This window comes from Micropterus dolomieu, linkage group LG08 (assembly GCF_021292245.1).
Source record: "Micropterus dolomieu isolate WLL.071019.BEF.003 ecotype Adirondacks linkage group LG08, ASM2129224v1, whole genome shotgun sequence".
Lineage (NCBI taxonomy): Eukaryota > Metazoa > Chordata > Actinopteri > Centrarchiformes > Centrarchidae > Micropterus > Micropterus dolomieu.
Genome location: NC_060157.1, coordinates 19,315,925 through 19,334,851, shown reverse-complemented (window position 1 = coordinate 19,334,851; position 18,927 = coordinate 19,315,925). Strand labels below are relative to the sequence as shown.

Below are 18,927 nucleotides of genomic sequence, written 5' to 3'. Positions count from 1 at the left end.
TTTGAGGCCCCTCCTTGCTGAAGAAAATAGGAAGTAGTCAGTTCAGACAGATGCATCCTTAAGGCTGCTGGCTTTTTGAGGATTGTTGTGGCACACTTTATATTTCCAATATATTTCCTTTTTAACCTCTTTATTAAGTAGATTTTAACTGTTTCCATATTGCTCATACACAGTGGGTGGACACAGGAACAGGAAAGTCTGTATATTATGAAACAACCTAACACAATTAGCCTGTTGAAACTAATGATGATGACATTGTCAGAAGGATGTTAACTAACTTTTTGAGGAAGTAGTTTGTGGTGTTTGTACTGGATAACATAACATTGTTCAAGTGTTCTTGCCATTGCCTCATTCCCTGTACTACTCTATTGTACAAATGTGGACACATGCTGGAATTGCACATTATAATGCAATATACCACCAATTACAGCCTCACAATAGCTAGGCGTCCATCCAAATGTGTACTGACATTAGGTTGCATCAACTAATTTCTGACAAAGTGGCACAGAGTGATTCTTTTGTAATGGCTTTGCTTTTATTGCGTCTTATTATAACATAATGGTATTTTAAAGAAGATTTATATACCTTCAAGAACAAAACCCAATTGAGTAAAATCTGGACATTTATAGACATAATAATAGAAGAATATACACAAGTATACACAATGTGATTTATTTGGTGTCAGCTTTCAGCTTATTAAACACTTAATTTTCAATAAATCAACAGAAGACAAATGCAAAAGATATGTACATATTAATATTTAGTAAACACAATGTTGCGGCATTCTAACAATTAGCATATCTTATTACAGATCAAAAATAAACACTCCCTTTTGATTTCACTCCATTCAAAAACTAAAATGTTCACTTGGATGCTCGGTATAATTACTAAAACATGACATTTGATTTTCTTTGATAACATTGTCTTGCAAATGGGAGCAGTTGAGGCACGTAAACATGAATCGTTTTTTAATAATTACAGAACAGACAAACCTTGCTTAAATTAACTCTTAAATGCACAGCCCCTATGATTAAGTTAGAAGCAATGGGTGCAATAATTTGAATTTTAAAAAAAAAACGCTGTTGATCCTATTATTAAACAATGTAACCGCCACCAAGCAATTGATTCTGTGGAGGAGAGAATGCTTTAGTTCACAGCCAGCTGAATGCATAAATAAATTGAGGTCACTGTCCTTGTCAGCTCATAGTGGTTTGTGTTGGTCCTACTCTGCACAATTGTGTACCCTGGTAGAAATAAATAGCGGTCTATTCGTCTGTGAAGGTAATGACGTCATAGTGGATGCCTTGCTGCTGCAGCTGCTCCAGCTGTTCCGGTGTAGCTTCAGTGTAGACTGTCTGGGTCTGCGCCATGGCTGCATCTGCTACGGCTACAAGAACAAAGATTCTCCACTTAGTTTGATTTGTTGTCAGCGTGCTGTAGTTATTATTGGTTTTCATCATACTGGTGATTTCATAGTTTATCAGTAGACCACACAGGTGGTTTGGTATGCGTTAGCCTCTTACCCATACATGATGTAGGTTCACCATTTTCCAAAGCATCTACATTTCAGGAAGCAATATATTGTCCTTCAGTTGACAATAGTTTAAAAATCAACTTGCAGAACCCTTAGCCATTGTTGCCTCCTTGATGGTGTGTTCAGGAATACACCAACATCACCGTTGTCATTTTTCTTTATCTTTTTTAAGTTATTTTTTTTATCTGATAGATTTTATTAATAAAGTGAGAGGAAGTCAACAACTAAAACGTATTTATAAACCTGAAAACTTGTGGTATGCTTTGGAAAATTCTACATGCAAAATCATAATAGAAAATCGACCAGGGTACTGGAGGACTTAATATAAAGAATCTGTTCCCTAAGAGAGCCAACCTGTGACAGCAGAGTGGGCAACAGCCTCCAGATCTTCAGGATTCACTATCTGTTGCTCCGAGCTCACAGGTAGGTACTGGATCTGACCGTCGTGACTTACAGCAATCTGAAGACATAAAGAACACGGAGCAGTGAGCTTTTGTCAAAACTAATCCCTCTCACTGGAGAGCATTTTAGGTTATCTGCCTTGCTTTGTTAAAACCAGTTTGAACTCAGACTGTAGCATTCTAGACTATCTTTATCTGCCTCACCTGTTGCTCCTGCAGAAAGGCCCCGTCATGCTCATACTGGATGATCTGTCCATCTGGCATCTGCGGAACAGAAAAGCAGTTAGAATGAGACATTATCACCGTAAAAGACTGCATTAATCCATCAGTTATAGTGAATTCTTATGAGGGAATACGCTGACCTGTATGTGGTTGCCATCAGCTACAACTACATACTCCTGAGGGATCAAGTGCTGCACTCCATCCTGCGAGATAATATATTGAACCTGAAACAGAACACGTGACAAATGAGTTCAGATGAATGTTAAAGAATATAATAAGGGCAAATGTTATAAACATATATATCATTTTCTAATATTCCATTATTGTCATTTTCATAAAAAACATTAAGTGGTATAATCTACGGCTCTTACCTCAGTGACCTGGTTGTCTCCTGTCATCAGTTGCTGAACTGTCTGTCCATCTATGGTGGTGATCTGCTGGATATATGTGCCCTCCTCCTGATTAATGTACACAATAATGCATTTAGTTATAAAATGCAGAGTGTCTAATATGCACTGTACGCAAAAATAAACCATTTTAGAGAATCATGTTAAGTTAAAAGTATGTCCAGTATAGTGTGAACGATGGTACCTGGTCTGATAGCGCCTGTTCTTGTGCTACAATAATGTGCTCCTGTCCAAGGGACTGCAACCGCTCAGGGGTGATGACTGTCTGATGTGCCTGCAGGGCTGTAACACACACCCACACACATTAAGTTTGAGGTTTTTATGATTTTTAAAAAAACTGAATGTGCTGCTGTTTATAACCAATAAACCTAGTATCATTCATTCTTATTTTTTTCAGCACAAACTAAGCTGCAAGTCTTACATTGTGTTATGTTGTGTCCCTTACACTGTAGTGTGGCCAGGGCCTCCTCATCACCGTTGACTATGATCGTTTGTTGAGATGTGGCGGTTCGGCTCTTGCGAGTGGCATGATCCTGACTGTGGAGACGCTCCATGTGAAACTTCAGATGGCCATTACGGTTAAACCTGAAACATTGGGGGGGAAAGAAATGTCAACACCGATAGCTGTTCATTACCACTTTGCTGTCTAATGTCGCTCATGTTGACCAAATACACTTTATTGTGACAATTCAAATTAGTTGTGCTCCCACCTTTGTCCGCAAAGTTTGCAAGAAAACGGTTTCTCATTGGTGTGTGTCATCATGTGTCGGCGCAGGTCTTTCTTGTTCTTGGAGGCAAAGCTACAGTTTGGACACTTGTGAGGGCGTAGATAAGAATGCAGATCCATGTGATTCTAAAAAAACAACAACAAAAAAACAGCATATCTATCTCTTTCAGAAAGACTCAACACCAGAGGAGGGGTTTGGGACAGAAATGCTTTTGTGACAGAAACCCCTGTGAAATTTCATGAAGGTGCCTGGAAATGTGTTGTCTGTCAGCCTGTTCAAACTTTATTAGATAAGCTATAAAATACCAATGATCAATTTGTGGCAGCCCAGGACTTTAGTCTGTGCCTTTTCAATGAAAACAAATGTATTTTGATTGGAAATGTTTTTGTTTTTTAAATAGCTTAAATAGCTTAGAGAGCCTCACCTTGACCTCTGGCCAGGAAGTCGAGGTGAAGTCACAATCAGGACACTTGAAGGTGTTAGGATCCAAGTGCGCCCTCTTGTGGTTCTCCATATCAGAGCGCCCGTGGAAAGACTCCATGCATATTCGGCAGGAAAACCTCTTGGTGCTCAGACTGGGAGAGCTCACAGCAGAGGGAGAGGCTGGAGCTTCGCTGCTCAACTGACAGAAAAACAAACAACTCCGTCAGAGAGGAAGGATACTCAGATCTTTGCACGCCAAAACAACCGATCTCCCACAGTTACCTCAACCTGCTGCAGAACACCATCAGGCAGTGCTGAAGTAAGGTAGTACTTGTCACTCTTCAAGCTTTCTGACCCAGATACTTCTACAGCCTGAGAAGGACTGCTCTCACCATTACTGCAAAGACAGCAGGTTTATGACATTACAGACTCATCAAAAAGTCCTACAATCAATATAATTTTCATTCCACATCTGTTCCTCCCAGTCAGAGAAATTCAGACTGTGTGTTACCTGTATTCAGGGCTATGATTCTCTTCAGTGGCCTGTTCCACCACACTGAAGTCCCCTCCGCCCTCGTAGGCTTCGATGGCGATCTGGGTGAGCTCTCCTGCTTCAGAGGTGGCTGCCTCGTAGGCCTCCTGCAGCACCGTCTCACCATTCTCAGACACATGAAAGGTCACAACTTTTTGGGCCTGACCCGGTGCTGTGGTCACCGTACTCCATGTGCCCTTTTCCAAAGCTTTGCCTTCTGACTTCAGCACTGCCACCTGAGGAGCAATTTTTACACTTTTTTACTTTATTTCCAAAATGCAAGGACAATTCCCACATAAATGTCGCCCTGCTTGGGTCAAGTGAAATTTTTTGATGAGCACCAACCTGTAAGGCGTTTCCAACCAGTTCCCGGGCATTGCTCATATTGAGCAGCAGGTCAAGGGCATTCTGGGCGGATAGGTCACTCGATTCAGCTGAGGAGCACATGGAGAAGTCTTCAGCATTTGCCCTTAAGGTGACATACATCACCAGAAATACTAAAAAAGCCTCCTGAAGAAGAAGAGGACTGACCTTGTTCGTAGATAATGGTAGTGTTTCCCAATGCATCCTGGGACACTGAGGCATTTTCCATCCCCTGCATGGCTTGTAGTGTCGCAGAATCCACTGCAACCTAATGATGGAGGTAGAAAAAAAACAAACAGTTAAAGCGTATCATCTCCCAATGCCACAAAATATAACACATGTGAAAATCACATCCAAAGTTGGCCTGAGATAAATAACAGAAGACCTTTAACAGACTCACAATAGTGTCCTGCAACTCCTGTGTGTCGTCATGTTGTTGTTTGAGCTCCTCTATCTGCTGCAGGGTGAAGAAGGGTCTGCGGCGCCTCCTGACAGGCTCCTCAGGGTGACTCGAAGACCACTCCTCAAACGCCTCAGGGTGGCGACACTGCACATGTAGACGTAAGTTCTTCCTGTGCTTGGTCATGAAGTGACACATTTCACAGGAGAAAGGCTTCTCTCCTGTAGAGGACACACATTAATAACAGTGTTCAAAGTTGCAGTATTACATTAATGAGGTGAACGTAACCACATGCTCAGTTTAAATAAACTTCATGAAAACCTTCCTGCCACACTGACCTGTGTGTTTGATTGCCAGATGGGAGACCAGGAACTCCTCTTTAGAAGTGGAATATTTACAGTAGTCACACTTGAAGGGCCGGTCGTTGGTGTGGGACAGCTGATGGTTGAGCAGTAGCTTCTTGTTGTCACAAGTGTAATCGCAAAATTCACACTTGAACCTGGCACATACACATCCAAGATGAAATCATCCTTAGTGACATCAAACAAAATGACTAATGTTGATTCCTTCATTAAGACATATTCTTGCCTGAATTGCTAATCAGACAATTCTCTTACATTAATGTTTTTTCTAAATGATACATGACATAGCAAGAGATGGAATAAAAGTTTTCAATACTGACTTGCTGTCTCCAAGACTCTGGATGTGGGTCAGTAGGTGCATTTTGAACGTGTACCGTTTCTTGAAGGATTTTCCACACTGTAAACACAGAAAGGCATCTTCAACAAGAGTTTTGGAGAACTCCAGAAAAGTCCATACAGTTATGTGTGCACTCACTTTCCTGTAAGGACTGTCACACACACAATATTGTTACAGATCAATAAGTGCAGACAGAGACTGTATGAAAAATTACAAGGCGTAACAGGTAGAAACATCTTTTCTGTAGTTATCACATCTCAAACACAGCAACATGTTAGGCAAGTGTGTAAAGTGTACAATCTTTGTTATCTGACCTTATCACACATGTGTGGCTTCTCTGAGCTGTGGGTCTTCATGTGCTGGGTCAGTCTCTTTTGCATAGGGTAAACCCTGTGACACACAGGGCAGAGGAACTCGGACACCTTTGGTGCCTGTAAGAATAAGCATATAAGTTGACTAGTTAAGTGGCCCAAAAGACAGCAACAACCAACCAAACCAGAAACAGACTACAGTTACTGTGCTACGACATTAAGAAAGCATAATATTATTATTATACCCGAGTAGGCTAATTAGCATTTAACCATCATTCAAATATGAAATGTCTTACCAACTCAGTCTTTCGTTTCCTGTAGGATGGACAATAGAAAAAATCAGTTATAATATTTATTTGAAAAGCGTTCTGTATTAGAAATTTGCATGTACTGTATGTTGTCAGAGTTACTTACTTATCTTTGTTGTGGACTGCTGAGTGGCGAATGACATCTTTCCTGTAGACACTTGTATAATCACACTCCTCACACTTGAACGGCTTGGTGCCCTCATGATTGAACATGTGTTCCTGCAAAAGTAAGTCCCGAAAGACTTTTAGGACACTGTGCAAAAACCAGGTTAACCTGCATGCTGTGACCTGTTTTTATTTTGCCACTGACCTTGAGTGAGGACCAGCGCTTGCAGCGATAGTTGCACTGGAGGCACTTGAAGAGCTCTGGGTCATTGCCTTCATGAGAGTCCACATGGAAGCGCAAATCTTCCTGAGTGAGGAAGCGTGAGCCACAGATCCAGCAGTTGTGAGGTCTCAGGAGCGGTTTGAGGGTTTTATAGTACCGACTGGAAGATAATGCAGTGAAAGAAGAAATTAGCTTGTTGTGAAAGTGATGTAATAGTATTTGTAACACGTTATTTAATAATCTGATACTTACTTTCGATTTATATACTTCTTATACTTCTTGCGCAGGAAACGCTTGGAAGGTCGGCCGCGTTTTCTCGAGAAGAACTCCTCCTCTGGCTGTGTGTTTGATGAAGGGTCTTTGTTCTCAGAGTCTGACTGGCTTATTGCCACCTCAGCAGTGTCTCCATCTGTCACCATAGCAGGACCATTGTTTAATCCGGAAGAGCTGGCCTCTTCAGGTGCACTGGCATCCACACTAACCCTGGGCTTCTTAGCAATACTCTCTCCTCCTTCTGTAACTAACATGAAATAGAAGAATGAACACACAGCAAGCTGAAGTGTAAGTTTTGCAATGTAGGCTCTCCTGTGCAGTGTTAGACACAGTCAAAACTGAAACCGACCTTTGCCGCTGTAACCTTCTTCAAAAAGGCTGTACTTCCTCGGACGTCCAACCTTACGTCGAGGACGTCCTTGAGAGGAGGAAGATATAGGAGGAGCGGGCTTCTTCAGAATGGCAGGTGGTCTTCCATTGCAATCCTCTTCTGCTGGGTTGTAGTCACTATCCTCTGGGGATAAAGTAGAATGTAATTACTTTCCTTAGACTCGTTCATTAAGTCAGAAAAGTATGGATGTTTATGATCTATCTGCTTGTGAGCTTAATGGAAAATCTCTTCACTGACCTTCAGGATCATCAATAGCACCAGCATCTACAATATCATCCTCCTCTTCTTCTGCTTGCTGGGGCTCACCAGCCTTCACCTTTGCTGCCTTCCTCTCTTCAGCTTCCTCCCTCTCTGCTTGCCGACGGGCCAACGTCTCACTTTTAGGAGGCCGTCCACGTTTCCGCTTCTTTGGTATGTCCCCTGAAAACAGGACAGTACACCACAAACACTTTTTAATTAGAAAATCTGAGAATTTACAGTCAAAGTGATATGTCTTTGTGATACATAATTAACTATACTACTGTACCTTACCTGCAGGTCTGAAGTGTCTGTCTCTCATGTGGTTGATGAGTGTGTCTTTGGAGGCACTCTTGTATGGACACATTTTACACTTGAACTGCTGTACAATCACTACTTCCATCATCTCCTCCAACTCAGCCAAGTTTGGTGGTCTGTTTCCAGAGCCTTCTGCCACTGTTGATGTCTCCATCTCCATCTTCAGCCCAGCTTCATCCTGAGGCCCTTGGGAGCCTTGGGGCTCCTCTTGGCTGGGTGAGCACTGTTGTGTCTGCTCAGGCTCTGGATTAGAGGTGTATGTTCCACTGCTGCTGATGTAGGGCCCAGGCTGGCTCTCGCTGCACTCCAATGCCTCAGGAAGCCCGCCTGAGCCTGCCGTGTCCGCCAGAAGGTGGTCCGATGAGGAGCTGTCATCGGCGTAGAGAGAGGCCTCTGGGCCATTGCTGCTTTCCATGTAGCAGGAGTGCTGGGGCTGCTGTTGGGAGTGCTGCGGCTGATCTGGATCCTGGTTCTGCTCGTCATCTTCATCATCGTCTCTCGCTTGATACCGAGAACAACCTGGTTGCTCAGAGTCTGCAGCTGCAACACACTCCCCTCCATACTGGGCCCCATACTGCCGACTTGTCTGCGTTCTGTGGTCTGCACTACTGTCAATGTAACTGCGTGAATGATGTGGTTGCTCTCCATCGTCCAGTGCACACTCGAGGTACCCTGCACTGCACTCCACCACATAGTGACCCCGGCTGGTAGGATTCGAGTCAGCCCCGCTGCATTCCACGTAACCAGGGAGGTCCTGGTCACTGTTATCACCGCTGTAGTCAGGGAAACCCGACTGGGAGCGCGTCTGGTCAGGTTCCTCGCCTGAACACTCCACATAGGAAGACGAAGACTCCCCTGTCTGGTCTGGACCATCTGCACTGCAGTCCATGTACTGGGAAGGGTGGGAGTGCTGGGGCTGATCAGGCTGACTGCTGCTGTCCTCTGGGTAACCCGAGTGACCTGGCTGATCGTCAGGCTGGTCAGGTTCGAGGTTGCCCTGCAGGTCTCCCTGGTCCAAACAGGTGGACGTGGGGCCTTCTGCAAGAGCTTCTATGGCTATACGATCAGAGAGAGCCGAAGATGACATGTGGGCTACCATAGGAGCACCTATAGCGGACAAATACATATAGATGGATTGTACACAATTTATCAAAAAGGATTCCAATACTAGATTTTAAATTACGTAACTATAAACTCCCTTGACTAAAATAAAGTTGGTTCATAAGAAGTTGCCACGGAAAGGTTAAATCATTTATCTGTTCATTAAATTAATGCTGTCTGAGTAACATCCCACCAGATTTTCAGTATACTGTTTCTATTGTATATTAACATGGCAATACTTTTCTCATTAACTTGTTTTGAAGAATTAATGAGCTAGCAATAACACTCTTACCGTCATCTGGTCCTTGTAGTATCAGATACTGGGTTGTCTCTGCACCTCCATCTTCAGCACTGGTCACAGCTATGCAACCTAATGGAAGAACAGAATCAGATATCTGCCACTTCATGTTAAATAATCAAACTGATACAACCTTAAAGCTGGCCAGCCTATTGTATAACAGACAGTGGAAGATCAGTGGGAATACCATTCATGATGTCAGGGCCGATGGTGGACTCTATGATCTTGTCAATGGCAGACCCCAGGTCCGACGAGGTAGAAGCAGTTGAGTCAGAAACCATCATGGCTCCTTCTGACACAGCACTGGAGTGGACCATAACTTGGGCTGACTCAGACACCAGCACTGACTGAGTCACAGTGGAGACGCTGGACACGCTGGTGGACTGGGCCACTGAGGAGGAGTCTGGGAGGTGGACTGATGAAACTCTGACGTCTGTACTGGAGCTGGTTTCTGGGATGAACACCTTGACAGGGAGGGGCAAGAACATGACGGTTTTATAAAGAAACTTTTGTCATGACAAAAGTCTAACTGCTATATCTGCTCTCGTTGCCTTTAGTATATTGTTTGATATATAGATGTTTTCTCCCACATATGTACTCAAATTTTTCTTTAAAAAAAAGTTTACCACAACTCCCTCTGAGCTCTGTCCCACATGGCAGTCAGAATCTGGGGCCTGTGCATGAGAGGCAGCAGCAGCATCACTGCTGTCTGCAGACATGGCCTCCGAAGACTCCACACCCATGCCGCTTTCAGACGGCTCCTCCATCCCTGAGGGACCTGCATCACTGCTGCTTTCCACCTCATTCTCCTCCGAATCCATAACTATTCAAAAAAAGTTAAACATAAGTTCAATAGCACAATTTATTTAATATCAAGTTTGTGTCATCTTTACCAGCAAGTTCATTGTGTTAAGATGATAGGACAGCTCTGTTTGTCATTAGTGCTACTTATACGTAACTTCAGATATTTTATACTTCCTGCTAATTTCTTACTAGATGAAGTACAGACACTTTTGTATAGATACTTTTAAAACAATTAGTAGCTGTACACAGCCTTGATGGAGAAACAGAAGCAATGTATCAAACTTTCTCAACTTTGAACTAGTAAAGAAGTACAAAGCTGAAAACAAGATAAGATGTATTATCAAACACAATATTGTCTTTTTTTCTAATGTTACCAGTCAGTCATTAACTCCAACAGATGGACAACCAACTAGCAATGAACTCTGGAATTTTTGTGGTCTATTTTCCCTCTTTTCAAGGTCACTTTAAATTGTGTACAAAGTTTACATTTACTGCGTCTTTATGAAATATTTTATATGGAATATATCATACCAATCATGTATTTATAGGAATGTATATGTTTTCATATCAAATGAAGTGCACATGGACATGACAGCTTGAAATAGCTAACTGAGCAATATTACTATCCAGAGGTGGAAAGTAACAAGTACATTTACTCAGGTACCCTTTAACGCAGTTTTGATGCACTGATACTTTTAATTTGTGAGACTTTATACTTTTATTCCACTAAATCTCAAGACTGTGAGTTCGTTCATTGGTGATACGACAATTTAATATGTCTAGACCTAATATATATATATAATATATATATATCTTTCGCTCCACAGTAATTTATACATGGTTATTTTCATTTATTACTATCAGTAAAGGGAGTACGCTATCCATGACTTGTGTAGTGTCCACAAATGTTTATTTCGTAAAAAAATGCTTAACGTGACTTCCAGTTGTCTCTGCTCAACTAACCTTAGCATTTACCTAAGCTAATGCCTTTCCTGTCCGTCTAAATCCACTGTTTTCACTCAAGGTAAGTGAATTAACGTTACGATTCATTTTTTCACTAGTCAAGCATGATTGTACTTGTAGAATGACACCAGCCGATAACGTTAAGTTATTTAGAAAGGTGATGTTAACGGGAACTAACGGGAACTTATGCTCACGATGACCCAGAGCAGCTAACGTTAGCTTTTAGCTGGCTAACTAGCGTTGTTGACAGTTCAGAGTTTGACGAGGATGCAAAACAGATATAAATGTTTTCTACGTGTACTTTTGTATTTTAAGTGATTAAACGGGATTATGCTATTTAATGAACAAGTCACTAGTCTACCCATGTCGACATTTCGGGTGTAACAGCGTCCAACACAACGCGTGTTAGCCGTTTTAACACGGGCCTAGCTGCCCTTCGTCCTGCCTGCTCCACGTCGCCATTTTACACCAGGCAAACCCTTTTACACTCAGGCATTCTGAAAGCTCTACTGGGGACCTCGAGGGCCTCAGCTGCCGCAGACCGCCCAAACGCTCTCCCTGAAGAAAATGACAATAATTTACTTCTCTGGCGCTGGAGTCTCCACGCCCTTTTCTTACCTTGTATTTTCGAGTAGAAAAGTATCTTTCAGTGTAGGTGCGCTAAATACAACAGAAATTAGTAACCGATAATTGTTGCTTCTTTCTAGTCGGGCGCCATGAGACTTTCCTTCTTCCTGTCCGTGCAACCGGATCTTATTTATTATTTTTTGTTGACATGTGCGTTATTTAACCAAGCTTTGATTTAGTTGCCAGTTGTAACTATTTGTGTTAAACGGTAGATTTGTCGTCAGATGTTACTTCATATATTCGGTAAATGTGATGTGTATTATCACTTAGTGGACTATTGTTTTTAGAGGAAGGCGTAATACGCAACTGGATGCGGAGTAATATCTATCCACTCGGCTGTTGTGTCAGTGACTGCAACGTTAGATAATGAGTACAGCACAAAGTAATGAAATTGCATTACTGTACCCCAGGCAGTGTCTTACCCTGCATGTTTTTGCTGTTGTGTGAACGTGGATTAACCTGTCGAATAATATAGATGTTGATCATAGTCCTTGTGCATGTTAGTTATTTAAGTATTAGAGTCAACGATTGAGACAGAAGACAGTGGTAGGTAGTTATCATGGAGTGTTTATTGCATTGTAAGTTAAAACTTTAATACAAAACACATCAATCTCATAAATAGTTTCAGTAATTGCAAGTGCAAGTAATTGACGTTGAACCATCTTCAGAAATACACACATAGAATTATACAAAACAAACAAGCTCTAGGACAACAAAATAATATTAGCTATTACTATAAATACCAAAATAATCAAATACTGTTAGGAGTCTGAACCTGTCAGACAGAAAACCTGGAACACTGTACTCCAGATTGCTTTTGCAAATATTTTTTTTCATGTGCTTATGGGTTAAAGTTTAAACCATCATAACCTACAGTTCACAGATTATCAGACAGAGGGCAGTGTCAAAGATACCAACTTGCTTTGCGTTCCTTTGGGCCTTTGACTTATTTTTAGGTTTTACAATCATCCAACATCAATGATGGCCAATTATTCACATCCAAGAAAGCACACACATCATACAACAGGTGCCATACACAAATACTGCATCACATTCTCCCTGTCACCTGCACAGGAGAGAGAAATGGGTGCCATCACATCACAGACGATTTCCAGCTCATCCATGTGTGTTCATTCAGTAGCGAAGGTTTGAAGAATCTGAGCACTTGAGGAGGTCATATTTCACATAGCCAACACGATCCACCTGCCTGCGGGAATTCATTCGCCAGTAGAAGCGGTCCCGGCAGAAGTATGTGTGACCTAAAGCACAAATTATCAATATTAAATCACTAGAATGCAAACAATGTACTGTTATTTGCTTATTTTCTTAATTGGGCTCAGTGGATAAATATTAGGTAAATAGGTGTATTTACCATTGTACTGGAATACATCATGAGCATCATTGGGGACGCCACCAAAGACCATGTCTGTGTACCTGGGGTACCCCTTGTCAATTGTCTGGGCCTTCACATCCAGCCTGTGTTGATCATAATAGAGAATGTTATTAAAACGTGCAAAAACAATCTTAAATCTCAGACATTGATTATGTTGTAAAAAAGATTATTTCAGCAGTCAGGTTGACAGGAAAACCACAGAGGAGGTGCAATTTAACTGGCTTGTTCAAAGACTATTGTCAAAAAGGAGACCGATGTGCTTCCCAACCTGATTTCCAGATTTAACCATGCTGAAAGCACAATTTTAACTCACCTCCAGAAGTTCTCCCCACTGAAGAGCAGCACTTTGCCTTTCCCCCTCTGCAGTGCTCCCTCCACTTTCTGAATGGTGTTGGGGAGGCCAAGCTTCTCTATGCTGCGGGGTCCCAGAACACTCTGCCCTGTGTACACCCAGAATCGGTTCCCTATAGAAAAAAAAAGATCATTATGAAAATTGTCTACACTTTTGCTTTAAGTGTTTGTGGGCCTTCACACTTTGAATGAAGCTTTATTACCTGAGAAGAAGTAAATTTTCTTGGTCAGAATGTCCTCAAAGGCAGAATCAATGACTGCTGGCACAGCTGGCCACCTCTCAGAAACTGAAAATGGTCCTTGATTTCCATCATTTCTGTTGGACATCTTCCAGTAATGTCTGTTGATCACACATTTAATTAACATATCACCACTTGCAGTTTTTGTTTATTATGCTGCTTTTACCTATTTTACAAAAAGTAACTGAATGATTTGCTCACCCGTCCTTGAAGAAATGTAGTTCTCCCTCAATCACAGTGATGGTGTCGAATTTGGTCAACTTGCAGGCATCATTGGCTGGATCAACAGGTGTAGTGGTGGTGGGTTCAGTGGGTCTAGGATCATTTGTGGGGTCAGTAATATCAGGATCTGGGTAGGGGACTGTGGTGGGTTGAGGGGGTTTGGGATCGGGGCCTGTTTTGGGTCCTGAAAAAAAGAAATTGTGTTGGTTGAGAGAAATTGTTGATTTTGATGTGACGATTTTGCATGACAAAGAGGTTTGTCATGACCTTACCATAGAGATATTGAATGCCTTCAATGTCATCTTCATGCAGGGAAAAGTCTTCCACGTAGCTGTACATGGGGTACATGAGGGCATCTCTTATGTTGGAGTGATCCAGTCCAAGGGCATGTCCAAACTCATGGGCTGCCACCAGGAACAGACTGTAACCTTGAACGCATATAGTAAGGAATATTAATGAATGACGAGGGCAAATACGTGTCTATAGCAGTTTACCTACTCAACTTACTGTCTTTTATTCATGTTACTCACCCTGGTCAGGACAGAAGCCCCATTTCTTGTGGTCATCATAGTTGTCAGTGGTACTGCACCACAACTTGCCATCTCCTCGTCCCTCGCTAGTGCAGGAGTCATACGTTTTACCCAGGAACACAAAGGGGAAGTGGCAAGGCTCTCCCTCAGAATTTCCACCAATTACAGCGGTGTCTGACCAAATAAAGACATAACAGTAAGAAGCCATCGTTGCAGCCCTCTACAATGTTTATGCATTGTGGTTCCTGTCACTCACCACGACTGGGACAGAATCCATATTTTATGTCCTTGTCAAAGTTGTCTGTGGTGGCACACCAGCGGTAGCCATCGCGGCGGCCCTCTGTGGTACAGCTGTCATACTTCTCTCCCAGAAAGGTGAAGGGGAAGACACACGGAGCTCCACCGGCATTTCCTCCGAATGTGTACAGAACTGTAAGGATGAGAATAAGGGGCAAGGATGAGAGGATGAAGCAAGTGAAAAGCAAATGCCCTCGCCTGGTTGACCTCTGACCTATGTTTTCCCTTGCAGAATAAATTGTCAAGCTTACGTTCACTTGGGCAGAAGCCATATTTCTTGTCTTTGCTGTAGTCAGCTGTGGTGGCACACCATGGCAGGTTGTCGGTACGACCATCAGTGGTACAGCTGGAGTAGGTTTTGCCCTCGAAAGTGAAGGGGAAGTGGCACATGGCACCATCCGCATTCCCATAGCGAGTCTTCACAACTTAGGCAACAGACAAATTCACACATTTAATACACTGTATAACATGAACACCAGGGGGAGACAACCTTGCAGTAATTGTTGGTGGTAGAGCAATATCTCTTGATCATGTCCGCTTACCTGGTCCTGTTCCCAAAGTCCAGTACTCATCGTCATCGAAGTGGGCATCTCCCTGCACACCCTCACCAGGGGGATAAGCATGGGCCAGAAGGCCATCCTTACCATCAAATGGATACGGGTCTCCATGGTCTGAATAGAAAATAAAATTACCTTATCAGTCAGTCAGTCTTTTTTTTTTTTTTTTACTTGTGTTCAGTACAAAATTACAATTCAACTATGTGACACTAAAATGAACAACACAGATGAAATGACCACTGTGCAAACACTCACCTGCTTTTCCAAATGATATCATGATGTCAGCCGTCCCATCAAACAGGCGGGTAAAAGTAAGAGGGGTCACATCACTCCACACCTTGAAGGCTCTGGCAAAGGCGTCATCAGTCAAAGCGCTGTCCATGTCCGGGGAATAGTTAAGGATCCTGTGGAGAGGAGCAGAATGACACTGTTATTGATTACATGTTCATTATAATTGACAATTTAATACTTGGTGATATATCTCCATCAGAGACTTCTGGACTCCCTTTGCATGTGGTGTTACATTGCAAAACGCAAGCATTATAATGCCATCAACTCTAATAATAGATTATGTCTCTCTGCTCACCTATAAGTGACATCCTTATGGTCCCATTTGAGATCTCCTTCAAATGTTTGGTAGTTGGCCACATCAGGAACCCCACAGCGAGGTTTTTTCATGGCCTCTATGGTAGACTTATCCAGCTCTCCGGTTTCCTCCAACCCCATCTGCCTCTGCATCCTCTTCAAAGCCTTAGAAGTGGACACCATAGACTGGAAGCCACTGCGCTGCAGGGTGTCCATGTAGCCAAACTTCTTCAGATAACCCTGGCAGGGCAAACATGAGAAACCACATTAATGAGTCCAGGTAGATGATCATGTCACGTGATAGAATGAGTAAACTAAAATTTCTGTCCTTGGTTTTTTGTGACACCTGTTCTCATTGTAACACTCTCATATAGCTTTAATTTAGAGAAAATAATTGTTTTTTCATTAGGAATATGATAGAGATAGATCTATGTTCAGTTAATTACTTCCCCTCACAGCTTGATTGCACACTGTTTTGGGAATTTCACTCTTATCAAGACAAAATGAACCATCTGCTACTCACTTCTGCCAGCTCCCCATCAGTCATGTTTTTGATGATGTCTCCCGGGAAGGTGACAAAGACGGACTTGAGGGGAAGGCTCCATCCTTCCTGCATGCTTATACCCAAAACTAAACACACAGCTAAAGTATAGCACCTCATGATGAGATCTACTATAGATTGCTGTAGAATAAGACAAAAAAAAGATAGCCTTTGCAGCAAACGAGTGCTCTGTAAGACAAAGACAAAAATCAAAAGCTTCTCCTCTGAAGATCAGCAGCGTTTCTCTGTCAGTGTTGGCTCCCTTCTTTGTTTTCACTGGTGGCTCTTGTTTTTGCCTCTGCGCTGTGCTCATGGTTGGGGTTGTGGACCTTGTTTTTATGCATCGTAACGTCTTAGTCACTTCACCCTGATCCCCGCCTACTACTAACCTCAACCCTCCCACCTCAACAGACTGTGTTGGTTGAATGGACATGGGGAATTACCCATATTTCCACATTTAGCTTTACCTAACAGCTAATGAGTGGTTTACTAATTGTTCTTTTTTGGAGATATTTCAAGCTGGAAGGGCGTGGTATTGAGTGAACAATGGCAATGGTAGATGAGACAAATAATGGCAACTTATTATGGTTACATTCATAATATGTTAATAAAGTAATGCATGCTGCCTGAAAACTCACAGAAATGACAAATCGCTTTGGAAGCTCTTAATGCTGCTATTATCTTAATTATTCAAATCATCATAACTGGTATCAAAAACTTTCAGGAAATAACCTAAAGAGAGCATAAACAATGCTTAACTGCTCAGTGTAAGTTATCCTTTTAATTCACACGAAAAGCTCTTCTTGACATGTTCATTTATTTTTACCTACAACACACTCATCATGGGACCCAGCCAGACACTTAGTAAGTAATGATATAAAAAAAAGTTCCACTTTTTCATAAATAGAGATTTGTTTCCTCTTAATCTGTAGTTGGATACTGAATAAAATGTTAAAGTAGAAAGAAACCAAATGTTTAAAAATATAAGCTTTTATTTTTTAAGAGGTAAACCACTGATCGTCTATGACAAATTATTGAGGTTATTGAGAAATTCTCTCAGTTTGCTTCTTTGCAGTATTACGTTATTGTTGTTGGCCAGCTTTTCGGGAACTACCTGCTTCATCATCACACTGTTGCTGATGCAACATCCCAAAATGACCCAATTTATTAGCAATGATTTACACTCCTCATTTGGCAAAAATTGTTTCTGTATTTTTTCTTACAAAGATGTCCTTACTTCTCTGTCTTTCCCCTTGCACATCTCTGTTACATAACTGTTTGAGCCATGCATAAAAAACAATCTCACAACATCTTTTATCCTACAGAACTACCTCGGCTTTGGCTAATCTGTAATCTCAAGAGTTCCAATTTGCAGTAGTGTGTGTATGCTGGATAAACTGTATGTTGACATTTGGGGGTATCTGAGTATCAAGGTGTTGTGGGCATTGATGTGTCTGTTTTGTTTTCTAAGATGGTAAACCTTTGATTGTATATCTTGAATGAAATGTTTTGACAAATGTGACCGCCCAAGAGCGTCTGTCTAGGGCCTTTACACTGTGTGTTTGAGAGTGTGTGTGTCTGTGTGTCAGGTCTTAGTGACGGGCAATTATGATAACAGGGAGCCCAATGCCATGCAGAGACCTTTGGAAGGTGCTCAAAGTATAAAAGGAGCACATGGAACAAGGCTGTATATAGGGCTGCTGGAGGTGATCTGAGACTAGAGATATTAAAACAAATGTAAGAGATATATTAGCTAAATAAACATTTGTTATCTGACTGTGACAAGATGTAAAGATTGTTGAGTATTTGAACTGGCCCACTGCGACTGACCTGCTGTAGTGCTGCAGCTGCTGCAGAGGCTGACTGCTTTGAGAAAAAAAAATTGAGATGCATCAACATTTCGTACATTTTCCTAAAAATCTACTAGGGTCATACCTCCTTCACTCTACACTTTGATTTCAATCTCAATATTATTTATTTTAAAATAACACTGACATTTTTAGATGTATTTACAGAGAGATATTATTGAGTTTATATAGTGGTTTTGCTGTTGGAAACACTACTGTTGTAGTAGAAAAAATATTATTGTCATATCTAAAATATAAATCTATTCCAGTCCTGTTCTGAATTGAATGACAATTTAAAACAACACTGATAAGTATAATTGGGAAGTATAAGTACCAGTAGGTACAAGCCTGTTATACCAACGCTTTTTAAATAATACTGTACCAATAATATGTAACAATAACATGTAACAATAATAAAAAGTTCAATCGGTTTTAGTCAAATTACATTAAAGAGGTGGTTTTATGCTTTTTGGCTTTTCCCCTCTCCTGTATTGAGTTATATCTTTTTGTGCATGTAACAGGCAAGGTTTGCAAAGGAAAAAGGAAAAGGAAAAAGCCCAAAGTCCAGCCCAAAGGGAGTTCCCTTCTCCCACAGAAAGCTCTGCTCTGAACCGCTTGAAAACAGCTCGTTTGTAGTCCAGCCCTTCACTTCCTTTACTTGTGACATCACAATGAAAACGCATCATAAAGCTTGCCA

The 18,927-nt window shown here is 41.7% G+C and overlaps 2 protein-coding genes across 7 annotated transcripts; both read right to left on the bottom strand.

The window, feature by feature from the left end:
* Positions 1–650: 650 nt before the first annotated feature.
* LOC123975115 (zinc finger protein 335-like) lies at positions 651–11,808 on the bottom strand. Of its 6 annotated transcripts, none has more exons than XM_046056298.1 (28): positions 11,660–11,808; positions 9,901–10,097; positions 9,462–9,738; positions 9,269–9,346; positions 7,852–8,982; positions 7,558–7,740; positions 7,279–7,443; positions 6,909–7,176; positions 6,639–6,816; positions 6,435–6,547; positions 6,317–6,335; positions 6,024–6,140; positions 5,693–5,769; positions 5,349–5,509; positions 5,011–5,231; positions 4,779–4,878; positions 4,593–4,681; positions 4,227–4,483; positions 3,998–4,112; positions 3,717–3,914; positions 3,275–3,417; positions 2,986–3,149; positions 2,749–2,846; positions 2,529–2,615; positions 2,298–2,381; positions 2,140–2,199; positions 1,889–1,994; positions 651–1,387 (listed from the first exon to the last, which is right to left on the bottom strand). In XM_046056298.1, exons 2-28 carry the CDS (start codon positions 10,093–10,095, stop codon positions 1,266–1,268), a joined length of 4,806 nt encoding a protein of 1,601 aa, XP_045912254.1. In that variant the 5' UTR covers positions 10,096–10,097; positions 11,660–11,808; the 3' UTR covers positions 651–1,265. The 6 variants fall into 6 exon arrangements, with proteins under 6 accessions (XP_045912254.1, XP_045912256.1, XP_045912253.1 ...); XM_046056300.1 differs by lacking the exon at positions 11,660–11,808 and adding an exon at positions 11,403–11,521 and having other exon boundaries at positions 6,909–7,170; XM_046056297.1 differs by lacking the exon at positions 11,660–11,808 and adding an exon at positions 11,403–11,520.
* Positions 11,809–12,215: 407 nt separating this feature from the next.
* Positions 12,216–16,672, bottom strand: mmp9 (matrix metallopeptidase 9). Its single transcript, XM_046056296.1, has 13 exons — positions 16,366–16,672; positions 15,844–16,082; positions 15,513–15,661; positions 15,243–15,371; positions 14,952–15,125; positions 14,660–14,833; positions 14,404–14,577; positions 14,146–14,301; positions 13,853–14,057; positions 13,616–13,752; positions 13,375–13,525; positions 13,041–13,144; positions 12,216–12,927 (listed from the first exon to the last, which is right to left on the bottom strand). Exons 1-13 carry the CDS (start codon positions 16,501–16,503, stop codon positions 12,803–12,805), a joined length of 2,055 nt encoding a protein of 684 aa, XP_045912252.1. The 5' UTR covers positions 16,504–16,672; the 3' UTR covers positions 12,216–12,802.
* Positions 16,673–18,927: the final 2,255 nt, after the last annotated feature.